General features: G+C 40.0%; 1 protein-coding gene across 2 annotated transcripts in view; it reads right to left on the bottom strand.

Moving 5' to 3' along the window:
• Positions 1-2,922: 2,922 nt before the first annotated feature.
• The window catches only part of BCL2L11 (BCL2 like 11), a 38,364-nt gene continuing 20,066 nt past the window's right edge, over positions 2,923-21,220 (bottom strand). For both annotated transcript variants that reach the window (XM_063123916.1, XM_063123917.1), the window contains exon 4: positions 2,923-8,773. In XM_063123916.1, the coding sequence (XP_062979986.1) occupies positions 8,684-8,773 (90 nt within the window). In that variant the 3' untranslated portion in view covers positions 2,923-8,683. The remainder of the gene's footprint in view (positions 8,774-21,220) is intronic.

Below are 21,220 nucleotides of genomic sequence, written 5' to 3'. Positions count from 1 at the left end.
GACTGACCAAGAAAGAGGTCTTGGGATTCTGGTGGACAGCACAATGTAGATGTCAACCCTGCTGTGAAAAAGGAAAATTCCATGTTAGGCATAATTAGGAAAAGAATAAATCTGCCAATATCATACTGCCAAGGTCATACTCCCCTTATTCAAATCTATGGTGAGACCACACTTAGAATACAGTTCTGGTCACCGTACCTAAAAAAGGATTTTGTAGAGTTGGAAAAAGTGCAGAAAAGAGCAACTAAAAATGACCAAAGGGCTGGAGCAACTCCTTTACATGGAAAGGTTACAACTGGGATTGTTTAGCTTAGAAGAAAGGTGAGTAAGGGGAGACATGATAGATGTGTACAAAATTATGCATGGTGTAGAGAAAGTGGATAGGGAGACATTTTTCTCCCTCATAATACTAGAACGTGGGGTCATCCCTTGAAGCTGATTGATGGACAGATAAAAGGAAGAACTTCTTCATACAGTTCCTAGTGGAAGTGTGGAATTCATTCCACAAGATGTATTGACGACCACCACTTTGGATGGTATTAAAGGGGGATTGGACCAATTCATGGATGATAAGGCTATCAGTGTCTACTAGTCCTGATGGCTGTTTGCTACTGCTAGTATCAGAAGCAATATGCCGGTTTACAACAGTTGCTGAGGAACTTGGGCAGGAGGATACTGTTGCATTCATGTCCTGCTTGTGGGTTTCCTGTATGAACAGAATGCTAGACTAGATGGACCCTTGGTGGCTGTTCCTATTTTCTTAAAAGAAGAATCCTATGAAAACATCCGATGCGTCTGTGACTTTATGTATCATAGACATGCACTTGGCTCCAGATGTAGTCATACTTAAGAGTAGTCCATTGAAATCAATAGGATTTAAGGTAGTAATAACTTACATCCCATTAATGTCAATGGGTCAGTTCTAAGCATGGGTAATTCTGGATCCAACCCACATCCCTGCCCTTTGTTTCCTCCTTCTCTTTAGCATGGTTGTGGCTATACCTGCCTTATTTTTCAAAAGAGTCCTTTTATATTAATATCAGGAAATTTCAAGCTGTACTATGAGCACAGGGATCTTAGTGGTTAGGATGTATTCGGTTAGGTTTCAAGGATGTATTTATAATAAAAGCCTTGATAAATGATTTTACCATTATTAGAATTGTAATAAATTGTTTATTGTTAAAACAAAACAAAACACCAAGCACTTCAGTTAAGTGGAATAGACAGGATATGAATGTATTAAACAAATGAGGCTTAAATGGAAAGTGTGAAATGTTTGCGGTTCCCCGCTCTGATTGTAATTATTAATACAGTGACTTCATTGGAGACACTTTCAGATCTTAGATATTAAAAACATAAGCAGAAGCCTGCTGTATCAGCCCAAAAGTCCATTTGGCTCACTATTTTTTAACACAAGTGGCCAGTCCATGCCTCTGGAAAACTCACAAGCAGGCTGTTAAGATGAGAACCAGTCCCTATTGTTTGCCTCTGGCATCTACTAACAGCAAGCATATTTCTTCTGGCAGTTTCCATTAAGGTATCATGTTAATAGCTGTTAATAAACCTACCCTCCATTAATTTGTCCAGTGTCTTTTTAAAGCTGTCTTGAGCTAGTGGATGACATCTCTCGTGCTAGTGCATTCCTTGGAGCCGCGTAAATGCTCCGAAAGCCCCGTGGTGGCACTGCGCCGGCTATATGACACAACAGCCACCATGCAGCCATTGCAGGGCTTTCCTGCAAAGCTGCGAGTTTAAAAAGTTGGGGACCTTCCCCTACTTTTTCGCCAGACCGAGGCGAATATGGCATCTCCACTGTCTAACCTCGCTCTGGCGTCGCAGCAAAGGCATTCCAGGGGGGGATGGTGACCCAAGTGGTCACCATCCACCCAGGCAGAGGGCAGGAGATGGGCCGAATGGCTACTGGAAATCCCACTTTCTTTGCATCAGGATTAGCCACTGCCACCCCGCAGCAAAGAAAGGGTGGGATTTCTTTAACCACGGTGGCTACCTGGCACCATCTAGGCAGCCTTGTTATTTATGCTCTCTGTGGAAAAAGTACTTCCTTTGTTTTGTCCCAACCCCACGGCTAAACAAATTAATTGGATGGCCCTTACACCTCTAGTATTATTTTCTATTAATGGTGTTGAATGGGGACTGTGAAGATATTTTTTTTGGTCATTTACTTTTTTCAGTTGTTATTCCCCCCCCCCGTCTCCTTTTTTGTTTTGTTATAATTGCAAATTAAAAATTAAAATACAAGTTCTAATATTATTGGACAGGGAGGAAAAAAAATCTCTCTACCCAGTCTTTCCACAGCATTCATAATTTTGTAATCCTTGTTCAGGTTCCAATTTAAATCAACTTTTCACCCTAACACTAAAAAGAACTTGTATGATGTTACCCTTTTCTCTGATGGAAGACGCTCTGACGTTGTGATTGCTTTAGTTGCCCTGCTGTATAGGAGGTTCCAACAATAGCTGAATAGTAGGGATTGGATCCAGGCTCTGCATTCTGTGGATGAAAGAAAGGGCTCTGCTCACAGAAGGTGCCTGTCTGGTTGTTGTTGTTTGGTGGTGGTGGGGGATTCTGCCCTCTCACCCTCAGGTGAGGGGAGGGCTGCCATGGGAGGAGGTGCTGGGAAGTTTGCTTCTATCAGCCCATTGCATGTGCCTAAATCTAGATGTATTAGAGGTGGCATTGGGAAACTGACCTGATAGTTGAATGATTCATCTTAACAATTCTTTGATTATGCACATTTTAAGAGGTGTATGCTAACTTAAAACTTCTATGCAAATACAACAACCAAATATTCAAGTCCAGTTCATACCTTTGTGTGTTTAAACATGGATGTGTAATTGTAAAAAAAGAAAAGAAACCTTGTAAAAAGATCTGCTTTAAATAAGAGAAATAAAGTACACAATGAATAGTTGAAAGTTTTATTCATATAAAATTCATTATTAAGAACATAAAAGATTGCATCTTAAAAAAAGATCTGCAGTTATTTACAGCAGTATTGCACAAGTAAAGTGGCAATTACCCTGTCCAATTTCATCAGTGCAAAACACAAGTAAGCCAGGGAAACTGCAATAAAAATGCTACATATGCTGGGTTCTATCAAACACATTAGTGATTAATCAGTACAAGATCAGTGCTACATAGATGTTTGTACCTGATGACGAGGTGCTGCCATACAGTAACTAGTGGTCTTTAAACCAGGGTGCAAAATTTCACTCTTCCCCTAAAAATTTAGTAGTTCTTCAGTAAACTGCAGGTACTTCTTGTTCATGAGGTAACAGCCATATTCTGTGCTACGTAAACTGAGGTCAAGGGATGAGGTCTTAACAACCCTTAATGCAAGCACGGTTTAAGGAAGTAACAGGAAGCACCAATAAGGTTGTGAAAATTGGCATCTAATGTATTCTCTACATAAATCTACTTCTGAGATGGGATGCTGAGGCCAGCCGAGTTCTCTGTATACACATGGTGTGTGCATGTGAGTTCTCAGGACACATTAATCATTTTTTTAAAGACTGACTAGCTCAGAGCACTGCATGTTGCCTTAAGTAAAAATTTCTTTGTAAGCCACCTTAAGTCTCCACAAATGTATTTGGAACAAATTCATAATAAAAGTTACAAATGAGATGCTGGACCCTTGAGTATGTGCAATTCTTCCCCAATCACACATCTGAATCCCCATCCCTGCCTTCGCTTCATATTTGAACAGGTGGCAAGAGAGAGGGGTAGAAAACCAAGGGGTTTTAAGCGATACCTAAAATAGCATCAACTATCTGAAAGTAGTAGACAGTGCTCTAAACTGATCAATCACTATTTCCATATATACGAAGTAAAATTCAAAGAAAAAAAGACTTTACAAGGACTTAAATAAGCAGGAAATAAATATACATTTCTACAAGTTACAGCATTATGGAACAGTAGAGTGCATTAATTACAAAGAAAAAAGGAATCTACAGTATTTAACAAGGTCAATTCTACAAGAGAAATTTGCTTCTATACAAAAAAAATCTTACATGACATAGTAAGAAGAGAGGGAACATTGCACACAGGTGACATTTGGCTCAGATGAGAACAATTGCTCTAACCTAATAAATACTCAAATATTTACAGTCATTGAAAGAAAAAAAAGAAAGAAAGCAGAAGAAGTCTTCGTAGATGCAATTTCTCTAGGAACAAATTTGAATCTGGTTTCTCCACAACCAAAGAAAATTCTTCATAAAATGTTTTGGCAGGATTTCTTTCTACTTCTTTTTTTTTTAAAGGGATTTCTAGAAAAGTTTTAAAAATGCCTCTACTAGACAAAAAGGTTAGTTATGTTAATTGACACAAACAATTTTTAAAAACCCACAAGTCTACTGTGGACACAGTGGGGTTGTCAAGGCACAAAACCTGCACTGAACTATGAAAAACCAAATGGGTCTTGTTTGATCTAGCATTTTAAGATAGGTATATAGATATAGAGTATATATTTATATAGAATGTCTGGTAGAGATTTCTTGAAAAACAAGAGAGCTTGGGTTTGGGCCACACAGTGCCAATATCTTGTCATTTACTGTTTATGTTATAATTCACAGAATTTTAAAAATATTTATTAGGCTTATAATAAATTTGCCTGAAGCCATGGCAGCAAGCTAATTGCACTCCCATGCTAGCAGTTAACACATATGAATGTGTACACATCTCAAGGCACTGGGCCAGCCGAGCCTTATAACAAAGTGGAGAGAAAAGGTTGGATGGGGTCCAAAGGGCCGCACTTAAGCTGCTGCTTATGCACCGGTGGCCCCTTCCCACAGCAGCTCCTTAATTCTCTAAGCCCTCCCACCCTAAAAAGCCACTCTTAAGGAGCAGCAAAGAACAGGGGAGTCCTCCTACTTTAGGTGCATGCATAGGATCCCTGGATCCCAACCACTAATCATATGACTATAGGAGGATTTTATATTAAAAGGAATTAAAACTAGAGTGCTTTGAATAAAAAAGCACGAGAAAAGATTACACTCTAAAATGTGCTTTGGTGAATTGCGGAAGATAATTTCTAGTCCCAGATAAGATTTTAGAATTGGGCCTCTAAACAAGACTTCTAATCATTCCCACTGAAAACATGGTCAAATTGAAATATGGGATGCCTAAATTCCTATGTTGTACAGACAAGATTACTGGCAACCTCCCAACCAGGAAAAGTGGGTTTGTGTTCAAATGCTGTGTATCAACTTTGCTAAAGCTGGAACAGAAAGGACGTCTTTATGTTTCTCTGGCTTTATGAATCCCATGAAAAGTCCCTATTGCACAGTATCACTTTAAGCAGCACAATGCTAGATGTTGAAATCCATTTCCTTGCCTTTTTCAATAAACCAGCCTTTTGTGGGTAACATGCAATAATACAGGCCAAATTCCTATCAGTGATGCTGAAATTTTTGCTTGGGATTAAAGGAACAAAACAAATTTAAACATAAAACTGTTGACCAAAGGGTAGCAAAGGAGAAAATAATGTACCTACAAGCTGCCAACAGCATGTCCTTGTTAGCCTTGCAACCATTTTTGCCTCCAGCTGAACAGCCTGATCTATCAAGAGCTACACATACAAAGAAAGGAAGAAAGAAACTTCTGTATATGCTTTCCATGTTGAATCTGGAATAACAAGGACAAGAAGAGGTCCCATGTGCAGCAGTTGGGAATGGCTTTGGATCCAAAACTTGGGGATGTTTGTGCAGTTCCCATTATCAGCTGGGAAGTATGCATGCAGTGCCAGTCAATCAGCACTATCAGCTGGGAATGAACCACTAGGGGATTCATTATAATAGTCCCTTTCCTTCTCCCAGTGCTGACAGTGTTCTCCCGATCTCATCTATCGGGCAGCTAGGCACAAGTTAACATGTATTCTGATCTGCTGGTCTTCTGAACCTCTATAGAACAATGATGCTCCTACGCTAGGTGAAATAACCATGTATCCCAAGCAGACAGTGGAGTCTAGCATATATGGTACAATTCAGAGAGAATGTAGAGTTGGAGTTGACAAAACTCTAGATTATATAATAGCACTTCGAATGGCTTCAACACAGCTCAACAGAGAGTGCAACTTTTTGAAAGCAGTCACGACATTTTCAGTGGCACAGGTGAAACCAGAAATAAGTGGCGTAGCATTTGGAAACATGCTTCAAGTAAGATCGAACTGAACCACTACTTCATGCAAAGTCTCTGCACCATTACATGTAACTAATCAATGGCCAGATAAAATTATGTGGGGGAGAGCAGAATAAGGGACACTTACAAATACAGGACTTTTAAAACAAATACACACTTCCAGAAAGCTCATCTTACAGTTACCTCCCATGGCAAAGTAAAAATTGAATTCAAATCCATACATGAACCACTTTACCATAATGTGGTGCAGCACAGGTTAATTTGTTTGTTTGGTTTTCTTCCTATAAAATTGTCACTTCCGGATTTGGTTTTTCTTCAAATGCATCACCTATTAAGTTTTTGTTTTTTAAAAAAAGTTTTACTACTATTATTGACATCTCAACGGGCAAAGACTGAAACAGTTTAGGCTGCAATTCTATGCCCACTTACTTGGGAGTAAGCACTACTTAATTCAGTGGGACCTCTGAGTAGACAGTATCTATATTATTAATAAATCAGGAAGTGTGATGAGGGATTTCACAGAAGCAAAAGCTTTCTTTAATAAAAAGGAAGTCAACATTCACATCTGTGCTAAATGCTGGCTACTAGCTACTTTAGTGGACTCTTGATTCTTTTGTCTTTTGGTTAGCTTTTAAGATTAGGGCTGTTCACACGCCCTGATTCTTTTATCGGTTTTGTATAGGGTGCAGAATTCAGTATCCTGAGAATTTCAGCTCTTCTTTTGAAAGCAAATTTGTAGCGCTTTTGGATGCAAGGATAATTCTGAAAGTGTCTTCGCAATGTCTGATGAAATTTTAGCAGGCAAAGGAGAGCTGGGCAAGATTTCCATGGGGAGCTTCAGAACGTTGATTAGGTCCTTTCCAGTGTAACCCACAATTTTGATACTGGGGAACAATGCCAATTTTCCTTCTTGGATTAAAATTAGAGCCATGTTTCACTTTTACATATCTATTTTCTCAATCAGTTCTGATAATAAATAGGTTGGCATCCTTCTTGTAATGGGCTGAATCAGAGATTTAGCAACTCCTTCCCTCAGTCATTTCCCATATATTGGCAGAGTAAGAGAGTGGGAATCCATGTTGCAACACGGTGGGTTATTTTTCAGCCGCACCCCTGGCACACTACAGTGCCCCAGTCCACAGCTTGAGAATCACTATCCTTACCCTCCCCTATGGCTTACAGAAACAATTTGCTTAATTTGCACAATTGATTAAGGTTGCACAATTTAGCTGCTTGCAGTGGATTACCTTGGTTCAGAATTCTGTTCTTTCCTTAGCACATTACAAATAGCCCTGATTAAGAAAGTCACAAAACATGAGGGAGCTATATTGATCCTACTTTTGTCTTTTGGAGTTTTGACCCTCTGATTAATTTGAATACTGTGCTGCTGTTGACCTCAAACCCATGCAGCGAGTCAGTAGTCTTTATACATTCCACATTATGGTTGCTAGGTCATCTCTCAATACACTTTAAGGACAAAGGCAGCAATAACAAAATCCAGAGTCCCTTTTTTTTTTTAAAAAAAAAGACACCAAAACTGGATTTAAACAATAGTAAAATACCAAAGTGAGGATCAAAACAGTGCCTGGAATTATGCAGTAGGACCCAGTTGTAACAACACAGGGCAATATTGCACAGGTGTAGGAACTGCTTTCACCCACATGCAATGACTTATTGCTACATTGCCCCCCACCCCCATCCCACGCTTCAGTATATGTTCTAGAATATACATGTTTATCTATACAAATAATATAGGAAGAAAATCGTAGAAGGCAACCTGGTGTCATTATTTGGACCATTAAAATGTTCACAGTTTAATCTTAACTTTCCAAGCAAATTCAAGATTTCTCCCTCTGGGTTGCAGGAAGCAGAAGCTTTGCACAACAAGAGATCCAAAATGATGCTTGCAGAGCAGATGGGTGTGGCACATGAGGCTGTTGGGTTTTTTGTGTGTGTTTGTTGTTTGGAGTAACCAAAAGTGCCAGTTCAAACCTTTTCCATTTTGCCTTCACCAGCTTCTTTTATTTATGTGCTCTTGATCTGGAATGAATGGAGGACCTGTTACCAGAGTCTGGTCTCTCACTGCTTGAGAATATTAAAAAAGCTGTACAGTAAGTCTTCCTTAGTATAAAATCTAATGCAGCTTTACAAAGTAGCTGGCTCAGTCAGTTCTGTTGCGAGATATAAGAGCAACCTACATGCTTCCAAACATGATTTTCTTGAAAACTTGATATTATACAGTTTAAAAAAAGAGTTTCAACAACAACAAAATGATGTCAGCTCTACTCTCATGTGAAATTCTGCTTCTTAAAAAGGTGGTCCATTTCCAAAAATCCATCGGAATTTGTAACTTGCTTTTCTCAAAGCAAAAAGGGTCAACACTGCCTGACACGGAGTCCTCCAGCTCCTTTTAATTTGCTGGATGTTCCTTAAAGACAGGAAGGACCTGTTAACTGCACCCAGATACACTGTTCATGGTTGCTATTGCTGGAAACAAGTACACAATTCCAACTGCCTCTTGAAGCATTAGTCACTGCATTCTCCATATGAGGCGGACGATGTAATGCAACAGGCGCAGAATTATGATCTGATGGTTTACTGCTTGGTAATCCAAGAAACCCTGTAAGAGGAAATGAGAGATTATTTTAATTCACAAAGCTTTCCTGTCTGGCAAATTTATAGGCCATCCCCAGGAATTGCTGCGCTGGCGCACAAGTGCTTAGGATAAGGAACTGCATCAGCTACATCAGTGCAAAGCGCAACACAGTGCCACTGTTATGCCTGCATTGCAGGCAGCTAAGATAGCAGTACAAGCAGCCAGAATGGTCTATGGTAGTGCCAAATAGGATACTGCCCAATATTAATATATATCAGCTAGTATAATATATATTAATATTGGGCATATTTATTATTTATCATATAACATTGATATGATAAATAATAAATTCCTCTGCAACTTATTCATCTTTAGGTTGGTTGTTTTTTTTAGTTTGGTTGAGTTAGTAAATTGTTTTGTTAGAATAAATGGAAAATTGTGTTAATAAGAACTGTATTTTAAATCAGAGCTTCAGGATAAACCACATTTTTTGTTTTACCTGAAATGCCTACACCTCCCACCATGCCTTGGCCGAAGCAGCCATCTAAACTTCAAAAACAATCAGGACACTACTAGCTAAAAAAGATGCAAACCTAAGAACATGATTTCAAAATATACCCAGTCCCAGCATTGCCCAGATATCTGAATAACATATAGTAGGGAAGCGGATCTCAGTGGACACAGGGAACTGTTGTATGCATGTGCTCAGGAGCTATTATTATGAAAAAAGGAAAGCAGCCAGAACACAGAATACTTTATTGGCATAATTTACTATTTAATATCTGCATGTAAAAGGTTTTAGCAGAGAACCAGGATGGTCAAGGCCACTGGTGACTTGGGCCTTTTATCTGACATACCTGTGCTTTGACGACATACCATTGGACTTTTTAATTTTTTTAGTTAAATGGTCAACCCACCACATTATGGTGCTGGTGGCATATGCCACTGCTATGGAACCACATAGAGGATAAAGCAATTTTCAATAACTCTTGCTTAAGAAATTTTATTTATAGAATGTCCTGAAGGAATAATAGCAATTTGTACTGGTCATGACCAGGAGTCATAGTTTGGTGGCAAGAGAAGACTCTTGGGTGTTCCACCCAGGGCATGCTGGGAGTTGTAGGCATAAGCCTTGGGTTTTTATTAAATTCTTTAAAAATATTTTAAATCCAAAATTCCATGTTTTTAGATTTTTCTGGTACATTGTACAGCCAGAGCTATCAGTGTGCCAAATTTCAAGTTTCTACCTGGCGTTGCTCGGGCACCCTAAGATATATGTCTGCGAGGTAATCATCTTAAAGTAGCCTGTGAGTTAACCTTTAAACAAATTAAATCCATTTCTTTTTTCTCTCTTACCCACATGGCAACCCTGCAAGTTAGTCTGGTCCTAGGCCTGTGAGGTAACTTTAAAACAAATTAGTTTCTTTTCTCTCTCCAGGTGCTCTCCCTTTAGGCCCAGGATGGCGAGCCACTTCCAGATGATGGCCTGATAAATCTTCCCTCCCACCCAAGGCGTGATCGGGGTGGGAGAGTTGTTTTCTTTTATGTGGAATTGGGTTGATTGCTCGAGACTGACCTTAGGAATCACAATGGCCGCCAAAGGCCAGTAAGTCTGGCCTCCCACCCAAGGCATGCTGGGAGTTGTAGGCATAAAGCTGCTTTTTATTAAATTCTTTAAAAATACTTTAAAACCCTGAAATGTGTGTTTTTAGATTTTTTCTCTGATCCATGTGTACAAAGACCTACCTGGGTGAATAGTATTAAGACAGTACTATATGTGGAAGTGGGTAAACATTTCCAGACACACGTGACACAATTTTAATTAAATTGCAAGGCCAGTAAATATTAATGGGAATATTAGACTTTGTTCATAAATATATGAGTACCACTATTTTGCCTTTGAGAAAAAAAGAGAAAAATATGCAAGAAAATGTGCTCTCTTTTGCTCCGTATCCCCTTTCCTTTGGCAAGCCTATTCTTATTCTTTTTAATTTAAGCATCTAGTTGTTAACATATATCCCAGTACAAACTGTATGTCTTAGAAATGGTTTACATACATAGGGGAGGGACCATAGTTAGCGGTCCCAGATTTTATTTTAGCTCAGCCATGAACTCAAGTCAGGGGTGGCCTTGGTTTACCCATTATCTCTGCTTTTCACACATTCACCATGTTTTTGTTTTGTAACATGTGGGGTGGGTAATAACACTGGCCTACCTTGCAAAGAACTTTTATAAGGGTTACCAAGATAGTGTATATAGTATATTTTAGGCACTCAGTATTTACATAATACTGCTCTTAACAGGAGCATTAATTGTAAAAACACACCATAAAGTGGCTGCATGCAGCACACTCTCCTCTTCTACTTTTAATCAGCAACCAGCAATCAGCTCTTGAGTATGACATCTAAACCCAGTCCACTGGGTTGTTTGGAGGCTAAATAACCCAGCAGTTAATCGAACAACAAACATCTTAACAGCAGCATTAATAGTAAAAAATAAAAATAAAATGTCTGTTCACAAGTAATGACAACCCATTGTTTTTTAAAACCCATGTGCAAACCAGGTCAAAATGTGCATGTTTCATGTTACCTTATGTAAATAGGTATTGACACTTGGCTGCAGGCCATTTCAGGAGTGTTCTGTTGTAACAGGGGTGGGTCATGGGAGCTGTGGTCCAACAACATCTGGATGGCCAAGCATTCCCCACCTCTCTTTTATAAGAAACATTATTATAACCTTTGGCCTGGTACAAAAGGTGGGATATAACCAACGGTGCTACAGTTTAATCCTAAACAAAACCTTCCAAGTAACTGCATTTAAGATCTAGTCCATGAGTTAATGTCCTTAGGCCTTCGCTAGACCTAAGGTTTATCCCAGGATTGTCCCGGGGTCATCCCTGTTCATGTAAATGACACACAGGATATCCCGGGAGCAGGCAGGGACGATCCCGGGATAAACCTTAGGTCTAGCTAAGGCCTTAGTAATCATGCAGGGTGTAAGTGGAACATTCTATTCAAGTTAAATGAAACTTCTTGGATGTATAGGACTATTTGCCCTTCTCCCTTTTCTATTTCCACTCCCCACCACAATTTTCAGGCACTACCTTGACTACCAGAGTAAGTGTTTGTATAGACTCATGCTTTCAGCCTTCCTACAAACAAATCTACACTGATTCCCCCATACTTTGTATGGGGATATTTTATCCTTTCACCTTCTAGTCTAACCCTAGAGAGGAACATTCATGAAAAGCTCATGCCTCTGTCAGAAACTAACCACACTTGCCTACAGGGGCTGGCTCACAGTTTTCTGCATGCTGGTAACTAGAAGTAAATGCTTGGGCGGCTTTAACAGTGGGTCTAGAGCAACTGTCGCTATATTTAATCTTTTTCTACACTGCTTAATTCACTGCCACTAACTTTAATATGAGGTTTGTTACAAGAAACAAATGGTATATAATTTATGAGATCTGGTAGCGCACGCAAAAGGGAAAAAAAACTAGAAGCCAAAAACAGAATGGTATTCTTGGAGTATAATTGTGTCATTGTCTAAATTGTTGACTCCCAAAATGTTAGAGATTCCCAAAGGATGAAATCTGGTAGCTATAATTTATCTGAGAAACCAGTGATTTGATGTAGTTTGTGCCAAGAACCTAAATAAAGCTATAGGCAATCTGTGCCAGAGCTAATGAACTAGTGAACCTCTAAATTATTCTCAAGTGACTCCACCTGTGTAAACACCCACTGGTTCAGTTTGGGTATAAATATATGCAAGCAGATATATTAGAAGAAATGCAGCCACGTAACATAAAGCATGGCAGGCACATATTAACATGTTGACTGCGTTCAACCTTGGCCAAGGCTTACATGCTGAAGGGAAACAAGGAGGCTAACTGGGTAAGATGACCGTGCCAGTTTTTTCCCTACACTTATTTAGAAAACATTACTTTGAGATACTATAGGCCATGTTACGTTTCTAAGGTATATGATGTTTACGTATGTAAACTGGAAAATGTCATGGACACATGCAACAAACGTGCATCATACATGCACGAGGGAACCTGCGAAGACAGGTTCAGAGGGATAACTGTATTACAACAAACACAAAGAGTGTTTTGTGACACCATAAAGACTAGCAGATTTATTGTGGCATAAAGTTTCATGGCCTAGAGCTCACTATATCAGATACCACAGTAAATCTATTACACGTAAATCTATTACAAGACTTCCCCCCCCCCTGTTAACACCAGAGGCACAATGTATTCTCTTACATCACTGAACTGGTATTTGTTTCAATTGGGAAATACACCAAAGTATAGCACTTGAACATCCCCCAGAAGGAGGTGCAACTCACCTAATGCCAAACTGTTAACATGCAATGAGACACTTCCCTTCAGTTTTCAAGCCAAGCAAAGGTTAGCATAGAGATTGTAGGCTGACATTTCCAGAGACCAAGCAAGGGAAGGAGAGCAGCAGCTGCTGTAGTTTGGCCATGCCCTTGCCCAACTCACCTAATGGGACTGCGATAAGACCTCAGCACTTCCTCTCCATCTCTACATAACAAGACGGGAGGAAATCAGTTTCGTGCCCGCAATTCCTGTAGAGGCACTCTAACAACAGCCTCTGATTTTTATCTTAGACATACGGGATTGTTCCAAAATTAGCCTTTCATAAATTTACTTTCAAAAATATAAACGCTTTATTTTAAGTAGTCAGGGGAAAGAATGACTGTACTCCCTTCCAAGGCAAGTCTGTTTTGAGTATCAAAGACTGAATAGAATTAATATGTTATTATTTCCCCAATTATTAATCGTGAAGTCTACCATATGGGATGCCAAAAAAGATGGTGATTCCACCAAACCCTTTTTTGCTTTGTTTGTTTGTCTGTTGTTGTTACTATCGTGTTGCAAATAATATTTCAAAAAGCAAAGACACCTAATAGGGCACACAGAAAACAAATTCATCTGAAAGACTCAGATTAGACAACAGGGATTCATTCTCTACATGGTCCCCTTTCCACCTCTACATAGGTGTAGGGGTGTGTGTGTGTGTGTGTGTGTGTGTGTGTGTGTGTGTGTGAGAGAGAGAGAGAGAGAGAGAGAGAGAGAGAGAGAGAGAGAGAGAGAGAGATCTGTGTTCTGCACAAACACCAAATTAATGTGATCTTCCTTTTCAAACAATAGAGAAGATTCATGCAAATTAGACACTTGCATGGAGCATCTGTGTCATGGAGGAGGGCTTTCTCTGCTGTGGCACCCCGGCTGTGGAATGAGCTCCCCAGAGAGGTTCACTTGGTGCCTACAGTGTACTCCTTTTGTCGCCAGCTGAAGACCTTTTTATTTTCTCTGTTTTTTATTAAAGAAATTTATCTTTAATTTAAACTTTGCTGTTTTAATTCCATATTTTAACCCATATCAATCTTTGCTGTGTGGTTTTAATCCTGGTTGTGCTTTTTATACTGTATTTTGTATTCGTGTTTTTAAATTGTTGGTTGTTTTTATGCTCTTCATGGTTTTAATTTTTGTGAACCACCCAGAGAGCTTCGGCTATTGGGCGGTATAAAAATGTAATAAATAAATAAATAAATACATAATTGTATGTGCATGCAAACAGGAGGGGAGCATGCTCTCTACATGCATGAACCCAGCCAAAATTCCAAGCCACTACTTCTGTAGGGGAATACCTAATGGAAAGTGTAGCTACATATAAAGAAAATGCAATTCAAATAGCCACAGCTGCCTGATTCAGAAGACTGACACAAGAGATTCAGATTATTCTTTTGGATTTTCTGTACTCCTCCAGTCTTCTTTCCTTGCGGTCTGAAAGCACATGATAAGGCAACCTTCATGAAGCTAAGCAACTCTGGTCAAAGCCTGGCTGTAAGCCTATCTTGTATACTTCCTTGAATTCCATAGACGGTGGGATATAAATGTTATTAATATCTAACAAACCCAGGAATTCTTGGAGGTTATATACAAGGATGGGGGAGCCAGTCTCATTAACCCTAACATTATCCCAAAGTTCCATCTCAAAGTCTTAAGAATGTAGATAAAAGGACAGTATCTCCAGTCTACCTGACTTCAAACACCAGGAATATAATCACACAAGTGCAAACAACAACAGAACACACGTTCATTAAGTCTGAACCTGTAGAGAAAGGCAGTTTAGGCTGCAATTCTATGCACACTCGCTAGGAGTAAGTTAATTCTCTTCAGGCACAATCCTATGCATGTTTAGACAGAAAACCATCCTACAGCTCCCAGCATGCTCCACCCAGCACACGGTTCTGTTGGCACCAATGTTAACCAGGATTAGAACTAACCATGGCTCATGCGTAAACCATGATTTGAAACTACGGTCTACCAATCCCACTGTTATCAATTACAGTTAAGCACAGTGAGGGGAATCTGAGCTATGACAGCAAGAACCATCTAACATATGTTAAGCAACTGACAGTATTACATCTATGCCATTAATTAATTATTTAATTCTGCCCAGTAGCTGAAACTCTCTGGGAGAGGCAGTGCACAATCTCACAGCCCATCGCCACCAATCACCAGCATCATATATGCACAAAGTTTTACCAATGAAAAGAGCTGTGTCAACAAGAGCCACCAATTGAAAAGGCTTTTGCAACCAGCTGACTGAATATTTGGAAGCCTGATTCTCACTAAGAACAGATGAAGCACAAATGGAGGCACACAAAGTGCAGCTGCAGGTCTTTTAGATGAGGGAGGTGAAGCTCTGGAGAAAAACGGAAACTTAAGACTTGAGAAGTGAAGAGGAATGAGGTACACTTTTCGTTATTATCCCAAAGAAAGCCTGCAATTCATTAAAGCCAGACCACACTGCAAATTCTAGTTCTATTGGGAATAAGTACCATGAAGCTGTACAGAAAAATAGAAGGAAGGAAAATAGGCGAGAAAGGCTTCATAAGATTATGACCAACTAATATACTTTTTTTCTTGGTTAAGATCCCTCAGGCAATGTGATGAGTGATTTGCCAAAAGCCCTAGTGAAGGAGAAAAAGTGAATTTGCATGGCTGAAGCCAAGCAGTCTTGTAGTCATGCAGATAATTCAAATTAGAAGAAAGACTGCACCCAGTCAAGAAAATCCACTCACAGATTGTCCTGTACATGGGCACGTATGCAAAGGTTGTGGCCTTTTAGCCGTCACAAACCCTCCCTGTGTGATCCAAACGGCAGCTGTTCAAAGGCTCTGTATAACAGGGGTGGGTAATGCTGGCAGAGGGTTCTGGGAGTTGAAGTCCAAAACATTTGGAGATCTACCTTCTGCTCACCTCTGCTCTACAACACAGAAAGGCAGAGGCCAAAAGCAGGGACTATTTTGGGCTTAGAGAGGAGCCCTATACAGACATTCAGAAACTGATCATGGGGATACATGCCCTTCCCCCATGTTGATGGAGGTCTGAAAAGAGGCTGTAACCATGTTCTATTTATTTATTGCATTTATATCTCCCCTTTCCTCCAAGAAGCCCAAGGCAGCATACACAGTCCTCAACCTCTTCATTTTATCTTCACAACAACCTTGTAAGATACTTTGGGCCAGTCACTGACTCTCAGCCTAAGTCACCCAGTGAACTTCATGGCCAAGTGGGGACTAGAACTTGGATCGCCAAAGTTCCAGTACCACACTCTAACCACTACTCCACAATGTTTGGCTGAATGCAGTTCTAGCTCTCCATGCAATTGGGAAACCTGCATAATTGGTTCCAAAGCATATGGAGGGCTGTAATCCCGTTCAGCCAAACATAGGCCTTAGCTAGACCTAAGGATTATCCCATGCAAATGGAGGGGTCATCCCTGCCTGCTCCTGGTATCCCCTGTGTGTCATTTGGATGTACAGGGACGATCCTGGGATATAGGCCTGGTCTAGCCATGGCCATAGTTATAACTTCTCTTCAGACCTTCCTCAACACAGAGAGGTCAGGGGTGAAGGGGGTAGGGCCAGTGCACACATCTCCATATCCCCTCCACTGTTTCAATTTCCAAACGCCTGAATATGTTTACAGTCTTGATCAAAACACAAAGGAGTTTGAGCAAAATCTTGCTCCTTTCAAGACCTAACTAACAATTCAGGTCAGAGTATGCCCCAAACTATGGTCCAGATTAGGAGGAAATCTTCAGTGAGTCACATCTTTTAAACTACTTGGCTTGCTTTATATAATAGAGTGATGGGGCTAAAACAAGAGCAGGTGGCACAAATGTCAGAAGAACAGCTTGCAAGAAAGGAGTGTCAGCCAAACCCTAACTATTGTGCAGATATCATTTGCCTGAGACATTGGTGCAGTACATTTTGAAACTTACAATAGAGTTACCTGTACTTTACAATTCTATGCAATACTGTAGTAAGCATTCTGAATCTCAGCTGAAATAGACTTTTGCCAAGCACAGGTACTTTAAAGGTGCCATAGCAGTGCCAAGCACATGCATACACCACAGTGGGATAGCTGCATAATGGGATAGCTACAATCTTTTAAGTAAGCATTTTCCCAAGACTAAACTTCTGTGACTTGATCGCCTCCACTTGCATGACGTTTTGCAAGTGCCTGGATTGGCACAACTGTGGAATGAAGAAATACCCAAACCAAAACAATCTGCAAGTTCAATCCAGGGAAGCAGGTGCATAGGAAACAAAAACAGACCTTGACAGCCACTCACACTTTCTGAAGTCTCTTGTGAGTTTACTATTGTTATCAGTAGTAACATTTAGTTGTGCATTCTACTCAAGTTTCCCTGATATGAATGAGGAAACCAAAAGGCTGTATTAAACCTAGTAAACCAAATGACTCATTGCAACATTTCATTATAGAACGGCCTTTCTGCACGTTATTTTTGTGTGTGACAAATCAGGTGTGTGATGCTTTGCCAGCTGAACAAGAAAGCTACATAGTCCAAAATAAAGGCGTGAAAAACGGGAAGGAGCTAAATATAAAACATACTAAACAGCCAGAGAAGTTTAGCCAAAACAAATAACTAACGGGAAGCAAAACAGCATTGAGGAAATATTTCTTAAGCTGAAAATTGCAGCCTGGAAAAAATGGTATATCATTCACATAGCTTTAACAAGCAGTTCAAATAATATGGGGGCATCTGGAGGGGAGAAGTGGTAGATGGGAGCTTAACTTTTCCTTCCTTCCCTCACTCCCCCATGATCCATGCTGCTTTTCTCCCGGGCTCATACTAGAATTGGGAGGAAAGCTAAAACATCCCCTCCCATCTGCCACTTCTCCTCTGCAAATGTATCCCTCCCCCATACGTTCACTTTAGATGGCAAACATGGGAATTCCTTAACAGAAATCTAGCCTGTAAATCTCTCACATCCCCTGCAGGAAAAGAGGAATGTGTCACTATTGTTGCCACAGAGCAGTTTGTGGTGACAACATGTGAACTTCCAAGTAAGGTTATTAGGTCTGCCAGCAGCGCCTAAGGATAGAAAATACACCATTCATATGAGAGAGAGAGAGAGAGAGAGAGAGAGAGAGAGAGAGAGAGAGGATAAGAGAAATGCAAAAGTAATGGAATAAACCTGGGGAATGAGCAGCTTGCTATACACATGAGCATGAGAGAAAAATAAATCTCAAAGTTTAAACATTTTTGAAGGATGGTTTCACTTCAGCAAAAGGGACCAAAGTGCAATCTACTCACTATTTGTAAAATAGGAAGAATCAGACTGTATTAACTGCAGAGTAGACATGTCTGAACTTGTACAGAGTGAAGCCAAAGTCCTGCCCTATCTACAAATGTGCAGTGCCATCCCTATGTTTCTGTACAGTAGCACAGTACAATAAACTATTATGAAACACCAATACAGTCTGCACTGCAGTGGCAAGGAATTCACATATTTGGAGCCACTATCGTTCACCAAAAGCACTAGTAATCAGTAGGTAGCCAGCAATGCCTAAAGGCATTGTATTTTCACAGGAAAATACAGGCATTTGTGTATGTATCCAATGCAAAGGTGACTCACCTCTACTTTATCTAAAAACCAAGCATACCTTGACCTATAATAAAGATTGCCAACATTTCTACTGGTCCTGCTCTTCTGCCTTTCATAGCAGCCTGGCACAACAAGGTTTAGCAGGTCCAAGTGTTCCTCACCATTTTATCTTCAGGCCAGGAAAAGCTTTACCTGCTTAATTTCTCAGTGCAAAGCTGCTTTTAGGGCTAGTAAACCTGTGCACCCTTCATTGCAACTGAAGACTTCTTTTGGCATACTGCCTATGAAATCCAACATGCACTGAAGATCAACCACCAGATGAATATGCCATTGAAAGAAAAAAGAAATTCACTCATTCTCAAGCTATGCCTACTATTTCCTCAGTTGATAAATATATAAACCTTTCTAGTTCTACCACTAAAATTGTTTGCGATTTTTAAACCTGAGGTTTAATACTCTTTAAAACTGTTGATCTGAAAGTCAGCTGTACCCAATCTGGTACCCTCCAGATGATTTGGACTTCAACTCCCAGCAGTCCCAATTAGCATGGCCAATGGTCAGGAATGCTGAGAGTTATCCAAAAAATCTAGAAGGTACCAGGTTGGAGAAGGCTGGTCTAAATTGACCTATCACAGAGCTCACTCAATAGTTTCATTCCCTTGTTTCCCCGCTACGTAGGCACTAACTTCTTACAAAGCATGCCAGAGTATCAGAAACATTACAAAACAGGAAAGAGAGAAAAGCTTCCTTCCTTCCTGGCCATGCTGGTATTTCCTCCAGTGATTTTACAAAAATACTCCAATTCAAATCTATGTAAACAGCTATGATACAGACGCACAAGTATTAGCAATACAATTCCTCCCATCCTGCAATTTCTCTATTAGTTTTACTTTCAGCTGCACTCATGCCAAATGACCAAGGGCCAAGCCAAACTATCTATGTATGACACAGAAGCAATCTCCCAACTTAAATCAAAATTGAAAAGCAGTGGAGGGCTGTGAATTCGATTGGATGACTAAGCAGGGCAGAATGAGGGGCTGAATCCATTGCCTTTTCTAACCATAGTAGTCTCCAGCTATTTTCCCACCCAGGCCTGAGAAGATATGTTCCCATATTTTTTCCTCAATGAGAAGAAAAAGCAGCTAGGGATGATTTTGATTGGAAAAATAGCCCCCAAGGAAAGGATCAATACCTCTCCCCCATTCCAGTTGTTCTGATCAAACTTACAAGCTCCCACAGCTGTTTTTCAGTAAAACCAATCCTAATTTGCTTTTCAAAGTTAGGGGAGTTTTTAGAAAGCAGTTTTAGGCAATTCTGTCAGGAGGTACTGAAAGACAACCAACAAACACACTTTGGTATGTGCACACAGCTCTGGATTTCAGCAAATATCTTAGTAGTGGCCATTAAGGGAGATATGTCTACATTATGATGCAATTTATTTACTCAGACACCAAATACAAACATGCAAGAATAACCAAGTGAATCAGAACAGGAGTTTAAGACTGTAAATCAAATCTTGCGTGGTTTTTTTGTTTGTCTTTAAAATATCTGAAAATAGATTTATGCCGCAAATCCTATGCAAAACAAAAGCAAACCTGCAACTCCCAGTATGCCCCAGCCAGCCATTTTTCTGTCTAAACACGCACAGGATTGCACCCCTAGTCGCTTTAGTTATGACTTATTTGCCTCACTCAGTACTAAACTTTACTGCAGCACAAATGCACTTATGGGTAATATTTTAAAACAATACCAGCATAATCTAGGCTGAAAGGAAATTAGAGTGAAGATCTGATTTTGATATACCTTTAAATAATTCAGAAACTCAGCCACTGGGATGAGACCAAACCATCTCATCACCAGATGAGTGGTATGCCATTTATTTTGAAAGCCAGCAAGCTTACCACTTGCATGCAATCACTGAAATTTGGCCCAGTGATTGTATGCAAGTGGTGAGCTTGCTGGGTGTTTTTTTTTTTATGTTTTCATGTTTAAACATGTTTCCATTTTTACTTTTCTCCAGATTGTAATAGGAGCTACTCAACTTGAACATAGCTTCTAAAGGTTTGATTTGAAAAATTCAGCCTAGCCCCAGGTGCTGAACTGTACTTCACTAAACCCATCTGGTTCAGTAGCCTGAGCTGACTTCTGCATGACCTCCTGCTAAGTTTGAAGCTACTATGTTCAGCACTCAATTCCCAGCAGGGCCTACTCTGTTAAAATCACACTTTCCTATTTCTAAGCCAATCTGCTTGTTATGTTTCTAACAAATGCAAAGTAAGGGGGCACAGAAAAAAAAAGATTATGTGGATCTGTATGCTGGTCTTAAAATCAACTCTCTAGACAAGGGTTTGCAGGATAAACATGTAAAGTGCTCAGAAATTTCAAACAGTCTAGACTCTAGAATATGGCAATTCTATCCCACGTAGGTGTACTTACATGTGCCAGCCCATATTCAAGCAACACTAGCATGACAGCAATCAGCAGCCCAGGTGGATGCACCAACAGTGTGTGAAT

This window comes from Elgaria multicarinata, chromosome 4 (genome assembly GCF_023053635.1).
Source record: "Elgaria multicarinata webbii isolate HBS135686 ecotype San Diego chromosome 4, rElgMul1.1.pri, whole genome shotgun sequence".
NCBI lineage: Eukaryota > Metazoa > Chordata > Lepidosauria > Squamata > Anguidae > Elgaria > Elgaria multicarinata.
This window is presented reverse-complemented; position numbering and strand designations above follow the sequence as displayed.